Source organism: Ruditapes philippinarum, unplaced genomic scaffold (assembly GCF_026571515.1).
Source record: "Ruditapes philippinarum isolate M1 unplaced genomic scaffold, ASM2657151v2 ctg2776_1_1_1_1, whole genome shotgun sequence".
NCBI classification, from domain to species: Eukaryota; Metazoa; Mollusca; class Bivalvia; order Venerida; family Veneridae; genus Ruditapes; species Ruditapes philippinarum.
The window spans coordinates 81,764-97,761 of record NW_026858627.1 but is presented as its reverse complement, the minus strand read 5'-3'; the positions used below and the strand labels follow the sequence as shown (position 1 = coordinate 97,761).

Below are 15,998 nucleotides of genomic sequence, written 5' to 3'. Positions count from 1 at the left end.
ATTTTTAGTTATAGATATAAGATATGCATATTTGATTTTAACGTACTTATAAAATACGGCTTACTACATCACGGTAGTTGTACAGCCTACGGGTATATAAAATGTGTCATTTATTAATGTTTAAATTTAAAGCTGATTTCAGCTGCGTTCTTTATGAATTAGCTCCGATACATATTTTTGAATTCAATATTACTTTGAATATATATCATTTGGCCAAATACCGACTATGTTAAAAGATTAAATTTGTATATTAAAACTAGAACCTCAAAATGACTGTTGCGTTTGTGCGCTTATTCCGTTATATGTAAATGGCGGTCATTTGTGTGGAATAACGGGTAAAAGTATATTTCATGTCACATTTACCATATAAATAATTTATCTAGGACCTGTGCATCGATGGGAGATTGAAAAAAAAAGTCAATAAAATAACCGCCGCACATGTACCGATACTCGCATCGCTTATATGCAAATATATTACTATATATGGAAACAAGATGGCCGCTGCACGTGTGCAGTCTTGCCGCCGCAAATGTGTGCAGTCGTGCTGCCGCACGTGTGCAGTCTTGGGGCTCTAGTGGCGCATGTACTACTTGCTATAATGCTGAACAATTACAATGTAGCTTAAATGATATGTTCTTAAAATAAACATTTCTTGAACATAGTATATAAATTGGAGCCTATTACTAAATATCCTGTATATACTCAGTAATACTTCGAGATGTATAATATACTAAAATTCAAACATTTTTATTCAAAAGAATTGTTTTCAATATGTACAAAAACAACAACAACAAACAAGCCATGCATAATCAGACCTGACAAAAAAAGAAAAGAAAAAAAGAGATCCTCCATGACTTTGATTTCACATCCCATGTAAAAGTTTGTGTCCTTTCTGACAATAAATATTTTACAGAAAGTAAGGTTTAGTATAATGCATCTATTGACTGAAGCAAAACGTTCGAGACACTAATTCAAACACACCAATTCAAGACTTTCACTAAGAATGGGTGATAGATGACCGTTGTTTGACAGTTCAGAAAATATTCTTTAACTTATAAACTAATCATAGTTGAAATGTTCTTATCTTATTTTACAGAACACGCAGAAACTTTGTATAAATGTATATTGTTAACAGGTGATATATGTTTTCATAGGAAAGGTCATTCCAGAACGCTAATCTTCCTGATCATAACTTTGGTCTTGTTGTCTATGTCGTAGTCTGAATATATAAAATAATCACATATACAAAGTGGTACAGACATATAACAAGTGTTCGATCGATGTTGATCGATCTGTGTTAGAGTCTTTAATTTTTGTGTGTGGCAGCTATGACAAAGAGAATTAAAGTTGACATAACAAGGACAAAAGTAAAGAATAAAAAGAATACAAAATCCAGCTTATCAACGGCTTGTTTCCATGTATTGTACTGAGGTTTATCATCGTCATCTTGCCCTTCACCGTCATTCCCTGTTGGCCCCTCTTTAACCTCAACAACCTTGATGTCTTCAACCTGAGTCTCTTTGCAGGGTTTCTTACAACAGCTTGGCAAGGTTAGGAGCTTTAGCAGCTTTTGTAACATATTTGGAACAGGTGTTCCTAGGCTATCAAACGAAAGAAATCGGGTAAGAGCCAAGGCAATCAAAGTTATTATCGTGCTCTGTAGCGTCTGGATGATAAGATAAACGGAGAATATAGCAACCGTTTCAGAATTTTCGGGAAAAGATGCAGAAACTATTGTCAGAAATACAGCAAACGCCAAGAAGACCGTTATTGCATAGCTGGCCTTTTCGCCACACTCGCAAGGTAACACAAATACAAATAAGTTAAGAATTGCCAACATCATTATTGGTAATATCACTGAGAGAAGGACGTTTTGTGGTTTTCTTCTCAGTTTGATGGTGAATACGACGGTGGAATCTCCAGAAGCGGAAGTAAAATAGTAACCTGTGTTTACGACGTCCCAGGCTGAGTTTGCCTCGTAATCACGCAAAACAATGCCATCCGCATCACTCTTTATTGCAACCTGAAGGATATATAAAAGATATACAATTGCAAGCTTTTTACTTATCAAGTGAATTAGTGAATGACTTAATATCAAAAATCTTTAATAATAATGAATAAATCCCCTTTCACCAGCCATTTAAGGTCCCTTAAAGATCTTTTATGTTGTAATTGGGGTTGTTACCACACTTAACTGAAATCTTATATAATTATGTAAAATTATAATTATGCTTATAAAACAATTTTCAAACATCAAAAATATGTAAAATATGTACTGTAAATATTTGTCAATATTATATGTAATCATTATAATATATGCATTCATTTCTTATTGAATCAAAGGGCTGCATGCTCTGTGGTATATTCTGATCTTTCCTGTGTAAGTTTATTTTTATATACTATAATTCATCTTACGCAGCGACTGCGTTTAGATTTTTTTCTATAACAATTTGAAATTAATACATATGGAATTTTGCATGCCTAGAGTTGCATAAAATATCATATTTCATTTTTTTATGAAAGACACACTTTATCCTTGCATATCGTGGCTACTTCCTTAAAAAAGACACTTAAAAAATGTTGCCTCGACTAGGATTTGAACCTTAGGCCTCTCATGCGCTATCTCTGTACCATACTGAAGTAATACCTATGTAGCTTGAATTAAAACAAATACATTATAATTCTAAATTGTGAATTTCCATTTAGTGTTTGTAATCCTTGTCAATTTCGAGGTATTTTGTTCATATAAACCTATTGTTAAACATTTTTAATTGATAATTTATAAGAAATATATAAATACATGTGTGTGTGTGTGTGTGCGTGCGTGCGTGCGTGCGTGCGTGTGTGTGTGTGTGTGTGTGTGTGTGTGTGTGTGTGTGTGTGTGTGTGTGTGTGTGTGTGTGTGTGTGTGTGTGTGTGTGCGTGCGTGCGGTGTGCGCGTTTTGATTTTTGATTTTTTTCTCACTTCCACTTGTGTAACTATTCTTATGAAACTATCCGGAATATATGTATTATAAAATTTGACTTTGTGGGAAGGGCTGTTGCTAATGTTGTAATAACTTGTAGCCCAACCCATTTGCACTATACTTATATGTACATTTGTTTTTGTTTCTTTGTGTGTTATTCATATCTTACATGTATTATATAGTTGCAATAAAATATTATTAAACTAAACTATTGTTAAACATGAAAATAATTTAGCGAAAATCTTCTCGCCAAAACAGTCCGACGTGTATATATTCCATTGCTCGACAGTCAGATTTATTTGTGTACTACGCTCTGCAGTATTCGGTAATCGACATAGCTAAAAAAATGCATTTTCATTGATTAAGCTTTACGGAAATAGTCGAACATTTTTCATTGGGTAAAAAGATATTAATCCGCGATATTTGTGATTGTAACCTCATATTTCTATTGACTTATCTAAACTTTTTATGCACTGTAATCGTTAAATGCCTACATTAAAAATTATTCTTTCTTTTAAATTGCAAGTTTTTAAGCAGTTTTGAGTGAGAACTACTTTGCTTTGTTAGGTCTGTGAGGAAATTTTGTGTTAGACCATGAATATTAGCTTTGTATTTACTGATCTTGCGATCAGAAAATACAATCAAAGGGCTGCAACCTCTGTGGTATTTTCTGATGTTTGCAATCTAAATCATACTGACTATCTGTATGTATTTTCCTGTATAAATTTATTTTTATATACTATAATTAATCTTACGCAGCGATTGCGTTTATAACAGTTTGAGATTGATACATAATTATGGAATTTTGCATGACGAGTTGCATCAAAAAAATCATTTTTCATTTTTTATGACAGCCACACTTTATCCTTGCATATCGTGGCTACTTCCTTAAAAAAGACATTTCAAAAAAAAAAGTTGCCTTGACTACGATTTGTACCTTCCTTGTACACATCCTAAACGACCGCGCATGTGTAACACATGTGTAGGTTGAATAAAAACAAATACATCGTAATTCTAATTTGAGAATTTCCATTTCGTGTTTGTAATTTTTTTTCTAATTTCGAGATATTTGTTCACGATTAAGCTGTTGTTTAACACTGATGAAAATAATTTAGCGAAAATCTTCTCGAAAAAACAATAGGACGTGTATATATTCAACTACTTGACAGTCAGATTTATTTGTGTACTACGCTCTGGAGTATTTGGTAACCGACATAGCTACAAATAGCATTTTCATTGATTAAGCTTTGCGGAAATAGCCGACCATTTTTCATTGGGTAAAAAAGATATTCATCCGCGAAATTTGTGATTGTAAACTCATATTTCTATTGACTAATTATATTGCTCTGTAATTCGTTAAATGCTTACATTAAAAATTATTCTTTCTTTTAAATTGCTGGTTTTTAAGTAGTTCTGAGTGAGCACTACTTTGCGTTGTTAGGTCTGTTAGGAAATTTTGTGTTAGACCGTGCATGTTAGCTTTGAATTTACTGATCTTGCGATCAGAAAATACAAAAATCTTAGACTTTATAGAAAATAAATTTCTAATTACCTCCCTTTATTTACATGAAATGTAAGATTCCGTAATATCTTTATAAATAATGCTTTTTGGAACTTTCACTATTGATAAATCTTCATTTGAGCATTATATTTATGATATAAAACCATAAAAATTGTGTTATAGAATCTTTTTATTGCGTAAAAGTATTTGTTTAAGATACTTGTGTAAAGAGAGTAGCTAGGGATATAGCCCTAATAACGTAAGACCTATAACGTTACCTATTTCATGTTTCTTCTTCATTAATCTGATATTTTAAAAAAAAAAATTTCCATGTAACGTTAGGTCTTAACAGATCACTGCAAACACGTGTAGCAAACAATTTGATATCAGACATCGATTTAGATCTAATGCATTTAAACATTTTAATTATAATGATATGAAAGAAATTGAATATCCTATGAAAGAGTAATGAAACATAGACACGCTACAGCAAACTGAAATTAAATTGGCTGTGCAATATTGACCAAGGATATCCAAATGTGATACGGCTGCACTTGATTAGTAAAATCAGTTTAAACGGATTATTTACTAGTTTTATTTTGATTTATGATACTCGTATATTTTGTTCTTTGTTCTATCATTGCTGATTAAAAATTAATCTTTTAATCTAAATTCCTAATGCAACTTATAAACATATTTGTTTTTGTTGTAAATGTATAGTTATAACATAGGAGGAAAAACATTTCGTCTACCAATTGTATTCCGTCAACATGTATGGTTTCAATATGGTTGACAATAGATGGAAACATCAGTGATGGAAATTTAAATCAGCGTTCCAACCAATATAAAAATACTTTTAACTGTTAGTTTGGTGATGAAATGAAAGTTTTTTCGTGGATTACACATACTTTCACATGAAATTCTTTACTTATATAAATTTGATTTATGCTACGTCTTTTTGATACAATCCGTTCAGACGTTGAAAAAAGCCTTGATAATATAAAATGTAAAATGTCACAATGATCAATATAAAATGTAAACGACTAATTATTTGCACTACTAAGGATATTATTTTTTGTTGATTTAGACTGAACAAATATTACATGACGCTTTATGTCTTTAAATATTATCTGGTTATATTTGAACAAATCACTGACATAAAGAAGGGAGGCAAAGTCACAATTTGATATTATCAGATTTTCAAAGAAAGCTAGTATAATATAAGCATATGTTTATATTGAGATATGTTGATAGATTAAAGAACTGAAATGTACATACATCGCTGGAACCATAACTCCAAGGTACAAACATGATCATGCATTCCTGGGTATCAAATGGAAAATACGTGATGTCTACAGAACAAGACGTCTCAAAAACCTGGAGATGAACATATAACATGATAAAACTGCTGTTGAATAAGCGATCTACCCATCTGCTTACATTGATACATGTTAAGTTATTAAAGCTCATCCTAGATTATGCATTTAAAAAGTTATCTTTATAGAACATACTGCTAAGTCTATTGTGACAAATTATTCATTTTCCCTTCGTTGTCTTCTTAAATACACATCATTATCAATTTATCTTTACACAAGTTACTAACCTCAAAAGGATACCATTGGACCAAGCCATCCGTATCGACATGCACATTCAGTGACGTTACTCCAAGTTCTTTGAACTGTTTGACTGAGTTTCGCAGTGCCACATCCGGTTTCCATACATCCCCCTAGATAATAATAGATTATGAGCCGCCTAACGACAAAACCAACAGAATGCGTTTGCGACCAGCATGGATCCAGACCAGCCTGCGCATTCGCGCAGTCTGATCAGTATCCATGCTGTTCGCTTACAAACCCTATAGCAAGTAGGGAAACTGATATCGAACAGCATGGATCCTGATCAGACTGCATGGATGCGCAGACTGGTCTAGATCCATGCTGGTCGCAAACGCACTATGTTTGTTTTGTCATGACGCGGCTAAATAATTAAAATTTCAGTAAACAGACATAGCCAATTTAAATACAATAAAGTGTTGTTCCATTGTTTTTGTCTAATTTTTAAATCGAGTAAACTGTAAATCTGTTCAACCTAGGTTGTTGCATTTACATTTGCTGAGTTTTATTTGAAAAAATATTTTTATGCTCAAACTTGATATCAAATACCCCTGACATTTACATTCCGTCCCTTTTGAAATGTAAAATAAACATGTTCTGAATACACACATAGAAAATATGTTATGTTTTAGAGTCTACATATTCCAGGTAATTACAATATAATATGATTACACAGTGTCATTAAAACTGGCGGTTTCTATAACTGATACAATAGACCGAATCAATTTGACAAATAGTAGGGAATGCAGCTTCCCAAACATAGTTCTTACATTCATTTATTCAAATTAGACATATTCAGGAAGAATTAACTACATTTCAATAAATTTCTGAAATAAAATAAGTTTACCCAGACATGAGCATAGTATGGCAGTGCCGGTATTAGGAATATGTTCCTAATACTAAGTACTGACATGACGATATTTTGTGGCCCTAGTCGTATTAAACACTTGGGTTCCAAGGACAACAAAGTTGCTTTGTATAATAAATCTCCATCGTAATTAAATGGAATCGTAAATTGATGTTTATTCGCAACTATTCCTCACCCTCAATATTTACATAGAATGAGGCTGACTCTAACTCATTAAAGAAATAGTTACTCTAATTCTCACACACATCTTACTCAATACTGTAATAAAGTATACCCATAATGACCATTGCGAAAGAGCATTGTAGGAGCACATTTGTCTCGGAGCACATTTGTCCCACGAAGTGTGACCGATGTGTTCGTAGACATTCATATTTGCGACAAATTGAAAGTGAGACAGATGTGTTCGACACACAATAGAAAGGACACTCGAAGCACATTTGTCTCACCTTTGTTCCATAAAGCTCTTAAAAGTTTATAATTATGTTCATCTGTATACCGGCTACCAGCCATTGTTCTGTGTTTTCTGTATCTATAATACCGTTTTTGGTCACTTCCGGTCAGTCAAAAACTTCCTGCCTCTGAATAGGAGTCATATATTAAATTAAAGAATATCCCTGTTCTGTATGTCACGATGAAAATTTCTACAATTGCAGCATCCAGAACCTAAACACATATGTATCAAGTCTTTTCTTATCGTTATCAATTGTGATACGTCTATTTCAATGCTTAAAGTTTTTTGGATGATTTATGGCACTAAAAATATTCTTAGCAAAAACAAGGTAGAATCTACGGTGGCATAAAGGGGACATAAGATTTTCTTATTTATAACGTGTGCACACGATAGCTTTTCCGTGGCCACGCGATACTATTACATGCGCACGCGATAGCTCTATTATACTTGTGCACGCGCATATGTATTGCGCATTTGGACCCTGAGCGGGATCTCCGCATGAATAGTTCGACGCCTCGTGTATGTGTGGAACCTACAACGGTAAGGGGAAAGTGGTTTTTCGATCCATGGGGAAAATAAGAAGACCATTACACACGTTTTTCATTAACATCAGAAAAAAATGTATAAAAAGTCGTCATTTTCCAAGAATTGCGACTTTCAGATTCAGCATTGAAAAGGCACTTACAACATGCATGAGTTCCTAAAATAATCCGGGTTATGCTATAATAATGGAATATCGGGCCACTCAGAATCGGGCGAGACGCGACATTCCGATGAGACACGAAGCGAGGCACGATATTGTAACACGAGATCTCGCAATGTCGAAGTATCCCGTACCAAGAGATTTCAAAAATAAATAAATTTTTACTTCTTTAGATAGGACAAGTATGAATTTATTAATATTCAAATAATGATTTCTGAGGAAGTTTGATGCTTGTAACCCAAAGAAATTCGCGATAAATGTGAAATAATGCGTCATAAATAGCAAAATGTAAACAATGTAGTACTTTGACTTCAATACAAAACTCTTAATTACTTCAACTGTACAAACTGCAAAAAAGCATCAGATGAAAAATGCTTCAGGTAATTTAATTAGCCTATGAGTAACTTTTTGGAGCTAAAAAAGTATACCAAACATAAAAGCTTTTGAGGAATAAAAATAAAAGCTTTTCTCAGGCATAATGGGCCTTTAAGTGTTTTTATGTAGACAATAAAGGGAATACTACTTAGCGTTATTGGCGTCCGCGCCGAAGCGCGGCGCCTTTTTATGGAATGAAATCAGATTTTGTGAAAGGGCGACAGCAACTTCTCGAGCCTTTTATAGTTGTTCATAATAAAAGCCGATCATTCCGATCGGTGTGAGGGTGCTTGATTATTAATTATATGACCTGTAATCAATTTTTGTCTCGCGTCGAAGAACTGGATGCGGAGCGAGACGCGAGATTTCGGCGAGACGAGAAACGAGTCACGATATTGTATAATTCAATATCAACCGATTATGGTGTTCCGTTTGGACATAAGTAATATTTTTGTTTCCCTGAAAAGCTATGCACAATGGTACAAAGGTGAAATTGAGATGGTACGATGATTAAAACACGATGGCACGATGTTGAAATCACGATGATGCGATGGCACGATAGAGAAAATAAAATTGCGTTTTTATCATCATGCCATCACTGTTTCATCATATCGTACCATCGTATTTTCACCATCGTAACATCGTCTTTCAACATAGTACCATCACGTTTTCATCATCGAGCCTTCGTTGTTTCGCCACCGTATAATCGTTGTTTCACGTTCGTACCATCGCACCATCGCGTTTTCATCAACGTACCATCGCGCTGTCACCATTTTACCATCGTGAATGGGATTAAGTATGCTTCAGTGTACGCCTTCAGGTTAGAGGTATCATAATAAATAGTTCACTGTAGGTTTTCATAAAGAAAGCATAAGCAAACCTTTGAGGTAAAACGGCGAACCTCGATTCAAAAAAAGAATGTCTGCCGAGGAGGAGTATGTGACAAATACTTGATAAACAATGACATGAGACAAATGTGCTTTTTTGTCCCTGAAAAACACATAAGACAAATGTGCTTTTTGTCCCTTAAAAAACTTGATCGGAGCACATTTGTTAAACAAATTAGTATTTTGGGATAGACATTTGAGGTCCCATTTGTCTTATGTGGGACAAATGCGACCGCATCGGTCTTACGTAAGACAAATGTGCTCCGAGACAAATGTGCTCCTACAGAGCATTGTTGAGTTATACACTGTAAAAGACGCACTTATGCAAAATTTGACCAAAATTTACCGCACAGTTTTGGATTTATGAAAACTTTTCAGAACTTAAGTTTATTATACGTTTCATTAATAAAGAAACATTGACTTGTATATTGGATCATCTTTATTATTCTTTCTACACAAAATATTCCTAATATATTGAAAATGTAACCCTGCTTAGACAATGTTGTTTTATACACTTGTTTGACCATGGTCAAGTTTGAGTGCTCAATATCTACTTAAATGAGGGTCTATTTTCAAAGTTAGTTCACCAAAGTAGGAAAAATATTAGCCTAACTTGGATTTAAACCCACGACCCTCAGTTTCAACGCAGATGCGAATAAGACTGGCCTTTTCAAAAACTCGTCAATGTGGAGCTATTGCATTCGGTGTATTGTTCCTTGTTTGTTGCGTCTTTTCACGTAATGGATTGAGTTGTTATGCTATATATTGCATGTCATTATCAGATACTTTAGCCTAAATATGCTTATAGAATAGAGTTTCGGTTTGTGAAATTTCACATGGGTAAATGTAACATTTTCCTCGAAATTAACATGCGGACCAACATGATATAATTTCGATTGAAAGAACCGTAGATATCTTGTTCTAAAATTATCTGATAAAATGACTCATTGTAAAATTAAATTTATGCCCAAGTGAAATTCGGTAAGAATATCTGATGTCATATACTAATAAGAAAGACATTTAATTATTTGTAAACCTTCTCCGCTGTTTAAATTGTTTTGTACATTTATGCTATATACTGTCTTGCCATATAAAATGCATAGTATATCCTCATGGGCTATGTGGCCTTATGGAATATTAAAAATTAACTTATCAACTTATCATCGAATTAAAATGAACAAAGTCATTTCATAGCGAAAGTTATTTCTCTATGATTTCGATCAACTCTCTTTGCATGCTAATATGTGATACATGTATATTTGATATATTATTAATGATGATGTATATACCTGTGGGATATATAATTGTTCGATACCGCCGTAAGCGGTAGAATTCCATACCAAAAATTCATCATACCACGTGATCCACAGATACGCTGATATCTTCAACGTCTCGGTTGCCTCATTTAACTCATGGATTGACACTAAGTACAGGTGGACCCAAACATCTAAATATCATTATAGAAAACAATAAAAGATTTCCATTGAAAATGTTAAAAGCAGTTGGTTGAAAATAAAATGCATATCAAATATTTATATAACTACAAAGTTATGTCCATTCAATGCATTTGTAAATATTAAAAACCATGCGTTCGTGTGACTTTCTATCCAGAAATTGCTCGTTTTACGCAACACCAGAGAATATCTTTATACAATATGTTTGCATTCATTTTAATATTGGAATAAATAAGCCAAAAAAGAACAGAAGATGATAATAATGACGGCAATGATAATGATAATGACGACCAAATTGATAGCGGAATATTGGTACATATTAGATAAATTAGCCGCGCCGCACTTAAGAGGTTTGATTTAATTAATACTGACTATCAAAAATCAAATAAATAAAAGAATAAATGGGGTAACCTGCAAAAGGGCCTAAAATATAACTAATACTAAATCTAAATTCCATTTATCTTCCATAAAATATACATTGTATCCGTTCGGTTTATTAAATACTGCAAACATAATATTTTACGAGGGAAATATACGTATAGATACATGTATATAATAAAATAATAATGATGATAATTATGAGTATAAAGACGTTGAAGATGAATAATATCCGTCATGCGTTGCAGATCGGATAGAAATATCCATCCGGTAAACACATGTTAGATATTTTTGTCACATATTTAATTATATCTTTAAAAGTTTAACACTATAAATTGATTTATCATCGAATTTAAAGTCATTTAATCTGTGACTATAGTTAATTGACTCCCATATTAGCACTTTAAACATGAAATAACGTGAAATAACGTAATATCTCCTTTTTATCGAGAGGTGTATATATACATTAAAAAATCAACATAAAATAAAATAGAACACACTAGAACTTTGCCGAACTTTTCCTACCTATTGCACTGGTTTGGTTGTAGACAGGTCTGAGTTTCGAATCATATCCATCTGTTACGAAAAGTTGTTCTTTGAGATTCTTGAGATCATATATATCTTGACATTGACCATGCTGTATCCCAATACCAAATACTAGTATAAGAATGTACCACTGCATCTTCATATAATCTTTATATAATGAACTAACTAAAAATAAAAGAATCAAAATTGAGCCGTGTCATGACAAAACCAACATAATGGGTTTGCGACCAGCATGGATCCAGACCAGCCTACGCAGTCTGATCAGGATCCATGCTGTTCGCTTACAAACCCTATAACAAGTAGAGAAACTGATAGCGTCGTCATTTCCCCCTTTAATAAAGAGTATATGCCACTGAACATCTTCCGTCTATCGGCCTTCGTTATATTCCTGCGCATGATCTCGAACCGCGCATTATTCTACAACAATGCACTCCAAATTAATATATATTTCCTTGTAGACAGTACACGGGAAAATTGGACAACACCTTATTATAGAGCCATTAGGCAAAATGAACTTATTGATTGATACTAGGACATGGTTTATATTTTCAACGGTTATGGACGAAACATGCACAGTTTATTTTGCGTTCGATTTTATTATCCTGTTTCTCAAATTCCTCGCGTTATTTCCAGTGTAATTGATAACAATCTTAAATATATTAAATAAACAGTAAATACAAGCGTAAAGTAGTTGAATATCCAAAAAGAAGGATACTTATACACTGTATTTGAAATAAATGATAAGTAATCAACGACTCGAATATACGAACACTTGATAAACAACGAAAGGTAAGCAATGTACGGAGACTGACTGATGTAATATTCTGCACTTTAATCAATAAATATTAAGTGGTACAATCCTTATACCACTGTATATGTATTAATAAACATTTGAGCAGTAGTCTGATCAGGATCCATGCTATTCGCATACCAACCCTTTTATGGATCCTGATCAGACTTATTTTTGTGTTTCTGCTTGTAAATGTTTGAGTTCAGCTTAAAAGTTGACAACTTCACACATCTCCATGTAATCCGCCGTTTTATAAGTCATAACTAGAAAACGATACTGCTAAATAATCTAAAATAACATATCTTCAAAAACGGTGTCGAAATGTCAGGATTAAGTCGTTTTGCTTTTGTTTATAATCTAAACATTAATTCGCACTCGTTATTAAATGAATTCAGAGTAAGTATGTGAAAAAGCAACGTGTTCCAAGTCACCAAAAAGTTCTGACTACGGATACCGTTTATTCTTGAGAAGCTTCAATTGTCCTTTCATTTCGTGAAAATAAGTATTTTTCTTGCGTATTTTAAGTTTATGTCAACATTCATTACGCTACAAAGCAACGAATTGAGTTTCTAAGTGCTCTGTCAATCAATGTATAAATAAATGCCCGTAAATATTTTGAAATGATATGAAAGATATCTGTTAAAAATGCCGTAAAAATCTACAGCTTGCAATAGAACTTTATTTGTATCTTTAATGTGTTTTCATTAGTTCTATTATTACAAACCTGTTGTCTTCAGTATAAATGCTATTCCAACTTTGTTATAAATCGTGATATTTATTGTTTTACCTTAGTTCATCACAACACACTTTGAAACAGAATACTTTTGTAGCTGAACATGATACAATAATATATGAAAAACATTGCAGATTAACGCTACAGGTTATTTGCCAAATTTTATATTAAATAGAAGGCTCTCTAATAATATAATCTTTCTAATAATTGGAACAGGTAAGTGGAGTACGCAGAGGTTAAAGTAATACATAACCTTACTGCACTTATTTGATTTATGTCATACATAATATATGAGCCGCGTCATGACAAAACCAGCATAGTGCGTTTGCGACCAGCATGGATCCAGATCAGCCTGCGCATCCTGATCAGGATCCATGCTGTTCGCTATCAGTTTCTCAACTTGTAATAGGGTTGGTAAGCGAACAGCATGGATCCTGATTAGACTGCAACGGATGCGCAGGTTGGTCTGGATCCATGCAGGTCTCAAACGCATTATGTTGGTTTTGTCGTGACGCGGCTCATATAAAGCGTTCCAACGCCCTTCACTCAAATCGGGCAATAACGGCACAAAAATACGATTTTTAATTCATATCTGAATATATTATTTGCAAACATGAAGGATAGTTTTATGTCCACAATCATTTAAGATTTCTCTTTATATAATAATAATAATAATAATAATAATAATAATAATAATAATAATAATAATAATACATGTAATAATAATAACAATAATAATAATAATAATAATAAAGACTTTATTTTACGAAAGAACTCATTTGAACACATTTGAACAACAAATCAGTCTTCCATGAGGCCTTCATCAAGGAACAATATATATTTAACATATTTAAGCAATTAATATACATAAATGTTGCATACATGAGGCTATCAATTTGTATACACCAATGTCTAATCTGATCTCAAATATAAGGTTTTAAAATAAAATTCATAAATAGGTCATTTTATAAACTTAAAAGAGGCCTTTACAATCCTTGAACAATTTTGATGTCCGACCAATGTTTTAACTTCGATATCTTTGATTCAAACCTGAAGCACATGCAAGCGTGACTTTTGTTGCCATATTAACTTTTGTCAATATGTGAAAGTTATCACACATATCAAGTGTAAAAAGGTGACATCAACCTTTATCATGTTAATAAGTTCACGTACAAAATACATTTAATATGCGGATAATCCCTTTCTTATTAAAGATTATGACCTTGATCCTTTGGTTCAAAACAAGCTTATCATTTAAAAGGATAAATGGTTCCATAATCTTTACATAAAGACCATATCTAAAGTTGTGTTTCACATATATTTATATCGTACATTTTCTGGTACTTTACTTTGTGAGAATGACGAGTGTAAACTTCATTAGCAAACGCCTTGACATTTTACATGAAATGTTGACGAACTTACCCTTGATATATTGTGTTCTAGCACTTAACACTGGTACATACCATATTATTTTTACTACCGACATTAACTTTTTAACGCAACTAATCTTTAAATGACCGGACATTAATCTCTGATTATCTGCAATTTAATCTAGAGCAACTTATTGCTCATCGTACCAACTTTCTTATCATCGCATCATTCGTTCGAAAGGTTATAAAATCAAAGGTATGTTAACCACTCTTAAATTAGAATGAATGGCGCCGTTCTGATCCATACTTATACTTTTTGAAATTATTCTAACTTTGTTTTAAAGTCGTTCAAGTGTCTTGTATGGATGTATCACAAAGGTGACGATACATAACTTAGCTGTGATCTGTTGAAAGATTACGGTATGAACACTTACGCTTCATCAATTATAATTTACAAAGCAATGCATCGCAACACGACATACAATTGTAAAATAAATCATTAATCTGCATTATTTCACATTGAGCAAAAACTAGAAATGTGTCCATAGGACACGGGTGCCCCCACCGCACCACTGTTCTATCAATCATTTTACTAAGTCAAGGGAAATTACTTTACAAATACTGGATAAATCCACAAGCGGAACCCTAGGTGCAAATCTAAATATGCTGAGCAACCTGCCCATAAGGTTAAATGACTATGTCAAATCCTTTTTGAGTAACTTGCGACACAAGTTGAAAATTGCAAAAATTTTCTAAGTGAGGGTTATTAACTCTAAAAATACTAAATAAATCCAGACGAAAATACCTGGTGCACAACTGCACATGCTGAATCAATATTCCTGTAAAGTTACATGACTCTAGGTCAAATACTTTTTGAGTTACGTGCGACACAAAAGTGAACGGACGGTCGGACGGAAGGACGGACAGACGGAAGGACGGACAAGGGTAAATCTAAATGCCCGCCACTAACTTGGGGGCACACTAACTCCAAACATTGTCCACTGGCTACATTAGAAATGAAACAATATCTCACTTTTTTTCATTGTCAAACTATGTCTGTGCTTTGTGCCTTAAAAATGTTGCTACATGAATTAAATGACAAGCTTTGTTGTCTTTCAAAACTGATTGCTGTTGTTACGGTATGAAACTGTTCACTAATTGAAGAGAAAGACAAATTGGAAAACTGATTGCTGTTGTTTCGGTATGAAACTGTTCACTAATTAAAGAGAAAGACAAATTGGAAAACGAAATTACAATGTAGCTTAAATGACATGTTCTTAAATAAACATTTCTTGAACATTGTATGTAAATTGGAGCCTATAACTAAATTTGCCTTACAGAACTTAACCACGTCGGTTTCAAT

At 33.2% G+C, this 15,998-nt stretch overlaps 1 protein-coding gene across 1 annotated transcript; it reads right to left on the bottom strand.

Moving 5' to 3' along the window:
- Positions 1–1,190: 1,190 nt before the first annotated feature.
- LOC132753769 (acetylcholine receptor subunit beta-like 1) lies at positions 1,191–11,966 on the bottom strand. Its single transcript, XM_060744292.1, has 6 exons — positions 11,722–11,966; positions 10,654–10,811; positions 6,071–6,193; positions 5,746–5,844; positions 2,648–2,655; positions 1,191–2,087 (listed from the first exon to the last, which is right to left on the bottom strand). Exons 1-6 carry the CDS (start codon positions 11,882–11,884, stop codon positions 1,307–1,309), a joined length of 1,332 nt encoding a protein of 443 aa, XP_060600275.1. The 5' UTR covers positions 11,885–11,966; the 3' UTR covers positions 1,191–1,306.
- Positions 11,967–15,998: the final 4,032 nt, after the last annotated feature.